Raw genomic sequence first — 11,388 nt, 5'->3', positions numbered from 1 at the left:
GTATTAAGACAAAAATTTGGAACACCTTATTTTTTCAATGCAAAGAACTTGGAGTATAAATATAATATATCATTGTTAAATTGAGACTTCTGTGATCCATAATAGTTGTAAGAAGAGCTTCGGCGTAAATCACATATAGAAAGAGATCTTTGTCGACGCGTTTCGAGCCAGCAAGTGTGGCTCTTTGACAACAACGATGAGCCACATTTGCTGGCTCGAAACGCGTCGACAAAGATCTCTTTCTATATGTCATTTACGCCGAAGTTCTTCTTACAATAATATATCTTATTAAATTGAGTAATTTTTTACATACTTTGTCAAATTAATAAATATAATCTATTGTATTAAATTGCTTTATTTTTTCCTTACTTTATCAAATTTATGTGTGTGAATGTTATATAGTTATTATTGTAAATATAATAACGCCTTATATAAATGGGATTTTTTTTTTAACTAAAAAATAATAAAAAGAAATTTATGTTGATGATAATTAATTGAAGATAAGAGTCACAATAAATTATTACTTAAAATTTAATATAAACTATAATAATAATAACCCTTTAAAAATATAACATAACATTAATAAAAAATATAAATATATCAATTGAAAATTAATTCTATTATTATTATTATTATTTAAAATACATCACATGATAATTTAAAAATAAAAAATTATAATTAATTAATTGATGATGATGACGGTTAACGTTCGCTGAGACCAAATAATGGTCTATCGGACCTAAAGAAACAAATTATCTATTTTTATTTAAGATTTTATTCCTATGCTCAAAAAGCTTGGAGAGAAGCCTCCCGAGCTCACTATAATTTTGACATTGTAAAAGGCTAGGAAGGTCAGTATTGTAACAAAGATTGTGAAACTGAGATCTAATGTGGTTATACGCAGGGCACTCTAAGAGGAAGTGGTTTTCATCCCTGATGTTCTTATTCTTACATATATGGCAGATCCTTTCCGTCCATGGCATTTTAGGAACTGCCCAACGACCTGTTTCACTATGGAGCTCATGAGAATTCGTTCTAATCTTTGCTATATTAATTTTCTTCTTTGAGCTAGTTAAAATAGAGAGATACTTTTGATCTTCTAGGGTGGGGTTGATGACCTTCTTATAATAACTTAATTTTCTTTTAGCCGCTAAGTCTTTCTCACACCATATTTTTTCTTTGAACTTAGAAGTAACAATATCTTTAATGTTATTTACGTTTTGCAATGCATCATTTTCGTTGATCTCCCAGTAGTTTAACCAAGCCCTTGTGTCTTTATGCCACCCTCGATTGAGCCTTAGGTGGTTTTGGCTAGAATTTAAAGCTAGCTTAGGAAGTCTATGATCGTTTATGTTACTGATTTTGTGCTTGTACAATAGAAACCTAAGCATAGCTAGGCTCTCAATAGGGGAAAGACCTGCTTCTATAAGGAGAATAGGATAGGGTCTATTACTTTTAATTTTCAGGTTATAAGTTATAAAACGCTTCTGGATTTTCTCAATCTTTCTCCATGATTCTCTGGAGATGCTGCAACCCCAAACCTCACAGCCATATAAGATAACAGGAGTGACTAAAGTTTCAAAGAGGAACTTCTTTTTATCCCATATTACAAGGTTTGCAATTTTACAATTATTTTCAAGACCATAGTAAGCTTTCCACCCCCCATTAATCCTTTTCTCAATGCTATGGTTCCAGTTGAGCTTGTGATGAATATCAATTCCTAGATACTTGTAAGAATACACTTCCTCCAAGTTATTATTGTCATACATAAAATTAGCGTAAGTGTCCTTCTTGGATTTGATAATCATAACTTTTGTTTTGTCAGTTTTAACAGTCATACCCATGGTAGAGCAGAAATCCTTAAGAAGCCTGAGTTGCTTATTAAGATCAGATGATCACCTTGCCAAAAGAACAATATCGTCAGCATAAAGAAGAAGGATGACGACTATCCCAGCTAAGATCGTGCCACCACATCCTGCTTCCTCTAAATAGCCTTCGAGCTTATCGATGTAAATTCCAAATAGGGTAGGGGAGAGGGGGCAACCTTGTTTAACTCTGATGTTACACTTAATATCTTTCGACCACCCTTCATTGCTCTTTAGCTTGGCAATTACATTCTCGTATAACCTTATAGGGGCAGCTCTCAACTCGAGAGGAACCTTTAGCTCTTCTAATTTATTCCAAAGGTTGGATCTAGGAACCGTATCGAAAGCCTTTCTAAAGTCCACAAAGCAACAAAATAAATTGGATTTATCATTACGACATTCCTCCGCAATGATCCTAAGCGTAAAAAGGTGGTCTATTATTGAGTGATACCTTCTGAAACCTGCTTGGCCTTTAGCCCGCTTACCTTCACTTTCAAGCCATATGCTTAACTTTTTTTCCAAAATACTACCATATAACTTGGCTAAGAGAGGGTTGATCATAATTGTTTGATAATTAGAGGGGTTATTTGTATCCCCACTTTTAAAAATAGGGATAATGAGGATCTCAGTCCAAGGTTTAGGGAACTCTTGCTTGACTGCTTGATTGAAAAGCTTGTGGATGTGGGGGATGAGGACAGGACCTCCAATTTTTAAGATTTCCGCTTGGTAACCTTCAATGTCCTTAGCTTTCCCATTAGCGAGGCGATTAACCCAAAACTTAATTTCTTCTAAAGAGAAATCTTATTTCGTTGTGAGAAGGGTTTCCAAATTATCCATGACATTTGGAGATTCATAAAGCTTTTTAAGATAGGAATTCCAATCGCAAAGAACAATTTTATTATTATTCTTAGTCTTCCTAGTTAGAATCTGCCTCCAAAATTTCTTAGGAGCTACCTTAGAGAGGTGTAAGAGATTCTCCTGTCTTTGACGAATGTACTGCCTCTTTTTCCTTTTAGTTAGGGCTTTGTATATTTTTATCTTGTCCATTTTAAGAGATTCATCAACAACTTCCTTAATTTCTCTCCTTGCACTTTTACAATCTTTGTCATACCATGGATTGGTTTTGCTATTTATTTTATTATTTGAAACTTCAATTGAGAAATTGTTAATAGAATATGAGAGGGTTGTAGTAAAATTATGATAGAGGTCTTCTATGTTGTCTATATTAGATAAAGGAAGCAAATTAGTTTTTAATTCATTTAGAAAGAGATCATTTTTATTTCTATCAAATATTAATTTCTTTTGGCTATAAGTATTATTTTCTATGGGAACTCTATGCATGAAAAAATTGAGAGTTATAAGTAAAGGCCTACGATCAGATTCAGGTTCATGGTCATTTAAGATGTAAAAATTTATTATTTCGTTGTATAATGGGAGATCGGAAATAACATAGTCTACCACGCTGCTACCAAGCCCATGGATGCAAGTCATCTTGCTAGAATTGGGCCACTTCTTTAGACCGTTGCAAATTATGAGATCCTGAGCACTACAGAGCTTGACTAGCTCCGACCCAAACAAATTTTCCCCGAGATCTTCAAAGTTCCTTTTGTACCTGCTAGCCAGAGTAGGGTCTTCATCTAACCAAAGAGGATTAGGGTTGGAATGATTGCTTAGAATAATAGCTTGGTTGTTTGAAGTTCGAGCATTAAAGTCACCTATTAAAAGGATATTACCGTCATTCCTTGGGCTAGAAATATCATTCTCTAAACCATTGTAAGGGTTAGTTTTATCTAGATTCTTCTTCTTATAGAAGTTAGAATTAATGGGGGGAAAATAACATATTGCTATGTAGGACTTTTTATTATTAATGTCTTTGATCTCTATCCAACTATATTGGTTGTGAGGGTCGTTTTTATAAATCCTAACATGGGGGGAGATGTTCTTCTGAATGTAACAAGCTATTCCCCCAATGCCTCTACGGGAGGATCGCTTGTTCCAGGTAGACCATAGCGTAAAGCCATCTATGTTAGGGGCCTTAGATTCTTCGTGCTCCCAAGTTTCAACAAGAAAAATAATATCAACATCATTTGAAATCCAACTTAGCCTGGGACCTTTGTTCCATGGGAAGCCCCGACAATTCCAAGAAAGGATCCGGAGCATGTTTAATTGCTATTGATTACTATCTTTTTGGTTTCTATCTCGAATAAAGGCTTTTCTATTTCTGATTATTGCCCATTTTCCTTCCTTTCTAGCTTCTTTTACCTTTTGAACCTCCTTTCTTAATTCTGCTTGGTCTTTTGGAATGAGATCTTCATTTATGAATATTCCCATTCCTTTTAGACTTGAGGTTTTACTAAGTATGTCGTGCTTATGATCAGTGGAGCTCACCTTTATGCGGATTAGTCTTCCTTTATTCTCGGTTAATTTCCCCAACCTTGTTGCTTCTGTGAGACACAATGTTTCAATTTGTAATCTATTATGTAGTTCTATCTGGGCTAAGGCTAAAGTATCCTCATCTACTTCCTCTTTTAAACCGAATATTATAAGGTTTAAGGCACGTAATTTATATAATCATTTACTTTAACGTTCATAACATCATCCAGAGTTATTTACTTAAACCACATTTATAAAATCATCCATAGTTATTCACTTTAACATTTATAAAAGCATCTTTAATCATTTGATAGATCATTTAAGATCACTTAAAGATATCCAAATTGATGGATATACCCATTAACATATCTAAAATAGCATTACTCATTTACAAATTAGAAGTAAAATGCCTTTGGCTTTGGCATTTATAGGAATTAGAAGTAAAACGCCTTTGGCTTTGGCATTTACAGGAATTAGAAGTAAAACGTCTTTTGCTTTGGCATTTACAGGAATAGAACTTCTTGCAACCATGCACGCAATTGTATTCTTATTATAAATATGATACTACAATCAACAACCATGCATGCAATGGTATTCCTATTATAAATATGATACTACAATCAACATGATTGTAATACTCTTATTAAAGGTATGATACTACATAGAAATCGGTTTACTAGCGATGGATTTTATGTAACGACTAGAGAATCAGTGTGATAAACTTCTAATAAAGGGCAGAATATAATGTTGTAATTAGCACCAGAAGCGCAAGCGTGGGTTTTCGTGTTACCACTGGGATATAGGTAGGCATCTGGGCACTTGTTCATTTTGCAAGTCAGTGCTTTGCAGCTACTGTCGGAGGGAGTTAGGGAAAGAGGGACATTGAAACCATCAATTACAGAGAGGTCATAGAAATCTTGATTGTTGCCCCCATTCAGAGTATATTCAACCAGTGTTGTAGGAGGATGTCCCGAAGTTAGAAATAATTGATTCCTACTTGTCTATTTTTGTAATTCTCCATTTTAGGAGTTTGTTCCTACATAATAGGAATATAGTTTCTCCTAGTTTAGTGTGTGGCTGAGAGAATCTCTCAACCACACTACTGTACGTCTAAGATAGCATCCTATCTTGAGACTATTAATTGTATAAATATGTGTGTAATTCCTTCATTCAAATTAATAGAATATATTATTGAGTGTGTGTAATTTTTATCTTGGTATCAGAGCCTGTGAGGGCCTGGCCCCTCCTAGGCAGAGGAAATAAAAGAGTGTATTTGGTTTTTCTTTAGTGTTTCTTCAAAACAGGCACCGGCGGTGGGCTCAAATTGACCGTTGGCTTACTTTGCCTCGGTTTCCGGATACGCTGATTGGAACCACAGAGCACCAAACCCTAGCCTCATGGCGTCAAGCACGAAAGCCTCAAATTCGAGGATAGCTCGAGGACGAGAGTGAACGGCGAGAGTTTGAACCCTGTGCTCTCCAGGAAGAGCGATCCAGTGTTGTATTTTTTTTCTGTTGGAGTCTATGATGGCCATGGCAGATTGGAAAAGGTCTCTGGCAGCATATAAAAACAATCCCCAGAAATGGCAGAAGGCCGTCAGATCTTTGAGTAACTGTGTGCCTTACTAAAGATACTTCCCGATGGAGGTCTCGGGTTCGAATCTCGTCCGGGCAGCATCGATACTTCTGCTTCTGCTTCTTGCAGCGGTGTGCATGGGTGCCATGGACGCCGACGATGACGTGCTGAACTGGGCGGTGAAGTAGGGACATTGCAAGTGGTTCGATCGGTGGTTGCTTTGACAAAGAGGAGGAAATGCTGATGGACTCGGAATCGAATCGGAGGAGTTTGTGGTGGAAGAGGACCTATATTAGTTATGGTGCCCTCGCCAGAGACAGGGTGCCGTGCGCGAAGCGCGGGGTTCCTTATTACAATTGTGGACGTGGTTCGCAGGCCAATCCTTATACTCGTGGCTGTACCCGGATTACGCGCTGCGCCAGAGATACTGGCTGAACTATGCTTCTAATTCTCTGCCAGGATTCGAGCTTGGTCATCTTACAATAATAATATTTCCTCTGTTCTTGTTGGCCACAACCCAGTCCATGTTTTATTCGCGTGTGATGTTTTATTTTGTAATGAGCGGAAGCGTGGAGAAGAATGTTGGGTCCAGAACACTGCAGGATTGGAGGAGATCGGCCCGGTGGTGTGTGACGAGAAGGCGGCCAATTACAGATCACTGGTTATGATTTATGACATTTCGGGACTCTAAATAGTTGTTGTTATGTTTGGGAAATAATCATCTTTGGGCAGAGATAGAGAAATTAAATTTGAAGAGTTTATGTTGTATTTTCTTGGAATCATGTTTAAATATTATTGAGCCTTATTGAGCCTAGCTGACTCAATGCAGGCAAAGTTATTTTGTTAGAATTCAGGACTCTAACAAATGACGGGTTAAGCATGGAGTTCCAAGAAGTTATTTGACAAAGATGCCCAAGATGTGAACTTGGGAGAAAGGAGCAGCAACAACGTTTATGGTGGACAACAAAATAAATGTTTGTTTAAGTTAGTGTGGTTTGTGGAATAAACTCCCTAATATGTTATAAGCAAACCTACTTGTTGTAATGGTCATTGTATGTACCCAGAAACTTCAAAATGTTGAATGAAATGTAAGCCTTTTAAAGGTATTTGAAAGTTCGTGGTGATCTTAAAACCACTTTGTAATGGATTGCCTTTGTGGCTAGTTGGTGGTGAGCCAGAAACCATCCATAGAGCCTTAGTGGCTACAGGATTTGCCCGGAGGTGGCACATTTAAGTTCCGGATTTGCCCGGTGGTGGCAGATCGGACTTGCCCGGTGGTGGCATATTGAAGTTGGCAGATTTTCCTGGTGGTGGTAGATCGGACTTGCCCGATGGTGGCATATTGAAGTTGGTGAATTTTCCCGGTGGTGGTAGATCGGACTTGGACGGTGGTGGCATATTGAAGTTGGCGGATTTGCCCGGTGGTGGTAGATCGGACGTGCCCGGTGGTGGCATATTGCCTGAGTGGCTAATGTGTACAGAAGAGCTTTGTGCTCGTAAGATCAGGTGGACTGCAGTAACACCTGGCTCACGGTCTCAGATATTGGTGTGTCTGAGCATAAGAGGGTTGGTGCACTTTTCTATCTGACAGTTGTGTCGAAACGCACAATCAACGCAATTGTTTGTGATTGTTATTTAGACATAAATATTTGGCTTAGAAAGGCACTGATCTTTCTTTGTTTTTGGAGGTTCTATACATGAAATTCGCGTGATGGTGATGGATTTGACTATCATGACAAGTAGTCATTAAGGGGGGAGTTAGAAATAATTAATTCCTACTTGTCTATGGTTGTAATTCTCCATTTGAGGAGTTTGTTCCTACATAATAGGAATTTAGTTTCTCCTAGTTCAGTGTGTGGTTGAGAGAATCTTTGAACCACACTACTTTACGTCTAAGATAGCATTCCTATATTGAGACTATTGATTGTATAAATAAGTGTGTAATTTCCTCATTCAAGTTAATAGAATATATTATTGAGTGTCTGTAATTTTTATCTCTCGGAGAGTGTACAGCTGAGCACGCCGCCGCAATCACCAGTGCTGCAGCTTCCTTTACCATAGGCGTCGAAGGAGCAGCCCGTACGTCGCCAGAATCTGCCTGCGCTTGTTCCTACGGGCACCTCAACACTCCATGCTGCACCCTTTGCCAACTCTTTGCCACCACCTACGGGAATCCCTGCGGCCCATACCGTGTCTGAACAATCGTTTTGGAACATAAATGTCGCACCTCGGACTCGTGTAGTTGGAAAAACAATCGAATATTTATTTATGATATATCAACACATACGGACCATCTATAATAGACATGAGGGCTCACAACTAGGGATCAAAATTGAACACATCAGAGCCCTTCAAAGGGTCTCTGGCACGTCAGAGAAGTAGGGAGAAAATTTTACCAGTCAAAAAAAATTTAAAAAAGGTTTTTTGTCATTTAAAAAAAAAATTGGAATAATATCTTAAATTTTTTTAAGAAGTGTTGTCAAATTGTCAACCTTTTTTTTAAATTTCATTTTTTCTGAAATTAGAATTTTAGGAATGTTGAATTTGTAAATTTCTTTTCATGTTAAAACTTAAATCCCATTTCAAAAACAACAGTTTCCTTTTGAGTTGTTTTTTCTAATTGTGCATATGATGCAAGTTCTTATTAATTATTATGTCACAATTACCTTTTGATACCATTACATTTGGCAGTTTCTGAGTTGCTCCCATTTCAAAAACAACAGTTTCTTTTTGAGTTGTTTTTTCTAATTGTGCATATGATGGAAGTTCTTATTAATTATTATGTCACAATTACCCTTTGATACCATTACATTTGGTAGTTTCAATTGAGAGCGACTAGATGTCAATATGGGCCATGTATTAGGTCTGTAATTTCACTGGGTTGTGCATGAACGCTACCCAAATCAAGGTTTGACGACGATTTAAGCTGGAGAGGAGCATAGATTCATCATTCAGCAAACGCCTGTCAAGCAAGGTTTAAGCACGATTTATGCTTGGCGAGGAGCGCATTCAACAGACTTCCTAACATACTGGATTTGATTTGTTTGCAGATTCCCAATTCCTGATATGTTTTCATATTAAAAAAGGAGATACCAAAAACATATACACCTTTGTACACTCTTTTGTTGAATCCTAAACCTGTTTAGAATTTTACTAAATTTTTTCATTCATGCAATAAACTTAAATTTGATTGAGCTACTCGTATATTGGCGTGAACGTTCTCGTCACAAAAATTTCCTACAAAATTAATCCTTATCTGAACTGGAGCAGGAATATAGGTTTCTTGTTTATCCATTAATGGTAAATGCATCCAATATATTAGTTGCAGCTCATATCAGACCTGCCTTATACACAACATCTATGGGGTTGTTGTTCCACCATTCTCCTGTGAAAAAATAAAAAGAAATTTGAAAATAATTTATTGTTGTCAATTGGATTGCTCTTTTTTATTTTATACCTTTTATTATAGAAGTGTGACCTGAATATGTGACCTTCTAAATGAAATTAAGACCTGCCCTTCAAATTTGATCACTGCGAATCACGACCTTACCTTGAATATAAACGTAAACACTAATGCTACTATTCCTATAATTAAACTATCAACTGCTAATGTTCTTCCCGCCATTGGAACGACCAGCGACAAAGCTAAACACTAAAATAATTCAACACAATAAAAATGATTTGCAGTTTTCATGCATGAATACCACAGGTGAGGAGAGGTGAATATGTTACCTGCTATATATAGGCAGGCTAGCAATTGATCGTGGAACTCCGTAAGGTCATGTTGTTAGGGACTGTTCGCCAAAAGAATGGACGAACTCAATGTCAATGAAAACAATTTGGCCATTGCGTACACAGCACAGATGTAGTTAATGTCCAGAAAAACAAATTGAGAGTAGCAGCGTATGTAACAGGGAAAAATATTGTGGAGAGTGTTGCGTAAAGCAACCCATGTGATAGCAACCGAACAATGAATAGTGTATGACTGGTCATGAATATTGACTAACGAGTGCATTTATGATCAGAAAGATGTCACGCATATATCTTGTTTACCTAGTACTACTTTTTCGTATTTGAGTGCAAATTGCCAAATATTTGAAAAAGAATCCAGAGCAATGTCAGATTTGAAAAGAGCTCACAACAAAGTTAGACAGTTAAGGCAACTTGTTTCCATCAAATCATTAAAAAATTTCAAAGTTAAATAAAAATAACCATTAATTTACCGATTGTTAGATTTTATTTTTCATAATTTGCAACTTTTTTCATATAATTCATGTCCCAAACTATTCATTTTAAAACTAGAATATTGGTAATGAAGAGATACATCGTATAACATATTTTAGGATAATTATAATATGTGGATGAATATCAATGAAACCATTCATAATTATATCAATCAATATCAATCTAGAAAATTTATCATTAAACTCTCCCCATTACCTTAAATACACTCAATTAACTCAAATCTATTTGCAACTATTTTACCCTGATTGACCGTGACTATAACACGGGAAACCGTAGGGCCCATGACTTACCAGAGCGGGTGGAGTTGTCACACGCGAATTGCATTCCTATTCATATTACGACTACGTCTGATTATATTCATTTTATCCAGGGCATGAGCATCATCTGCGTAAATGGGTGAAGTATTCTGCCGAAAGTAGCATATATATAGCGATGTCGCTCTCAATCAAAACGAGAATTTTAATATAAAGTTTTCTATTCATATTTTATAAACGTTTTTATCAACTTATTAAATATTGACAAGTATTTTCACTCGCCAACCATACCCACGGAAGCCTTTGGAATCTCATTGCATGAAAAAAATCACTTTTTCACATAAAGCTAAAATAAAGTTAAAACATAATCAAAGATGAAGCTGACTAATGCTATAGCAAGGGTTATCATAGTTCATAACATTTTAGGTTAAATTAATTTGTATTGAAAATTCTTTTATCCAAAGTTGTCTAGACTTTTTTAGGCCACTGTGTCACCCCTTTACCACTCAAGTGTCTTACCATTCAATTGTCATTGTTTGCTGTGACCTGTAAGGGACTTGCTACCACCATTTCTTTATCAGAGCGTAGAACTTAGAAGTGAACACAAAACGCTTTGAATATTTGATTGCCAAAGAGGGTATTTATATACAATGAAGAAGCTTCTCAAGTCGATGATAGTGGCTTCTTCTGGAAGCTACTTGAACTCTCGAAACTTCCTCAAGAATTCTCTCGGAGAAACTCGGCTCAACACATTTAATGCAGGTGATTAGAATTAATGTTTTCCAACTCTCCCACTTAATTCCAACCATAATATAAACACACAAAATACCCTATAGCACAATCCATAAGACACAAACATACTTTTAATTGACATGTGTGCTGGTTTAACTCTCAACTAGGCTTACAACATAATCTGGATTTTCCACAACACATGATTTGATAACACATCTTTCATTTTTTCTTTCTTGCTAAAGGGTCCATGCATGTTCATTTGTTGATGCAAATTCATATTCACTTTTCTTGCCATAAAATAGTGATGGAGTTTCTCCTTTCTTGATTGTGGATTAACATTCTTT

General features: G+C 36.4%; 1 protein-coding gene across 1 annotated transcript; it reads right to left on the bottom strand.

Moving 5' to 3' along the window:
- Positions 1-4,927: 4,927 nt before the first annotated feature.
- LOC149204236 (thaumatin-like protein) lies at positions 4,928-10,341 on the bottom strand. Its single transcript, XM_089397077.1, has 3 exons — positions 10,299-10,341; positions 7,818-8,040; positions 4,928-5,213 (listed from the first exon to the last, which is right to left on the bottom strand). The coding sequence occupies exons 1-3, from the start codon at positions 10,339-10,341 to the stop codon at positions 4,928-4,930; spliced, it is 552 nt and encodes a 183-aa protein (XP_089253203.1).
- Between the last annotated feature and the right edge of the window lie 1,047 nt (positions 10,342-11,388).

Source organism: Pinus tabuliformis, chromosome 1_2 (genome assembly GCF_031772625.1).
Source record: "Pinus tabuliformis cultivar Carrire ecotype Pingquan chromosome 1_2, CPIR1, whole genome shotgun sequence".
In the NCBI taxonomy this organism is placed as follows: domain Eukaryota; kingdom Viridiplantae; phylum Streptophyta; class Pinopsida; order Pinales; family Pinaceae; genus Pinus; species Pinus tabuliformis.
Note: the sequence above shows the minus strand (reverse complement) of the source record. Positions and strands in the feature narration are given on the sequence as shown.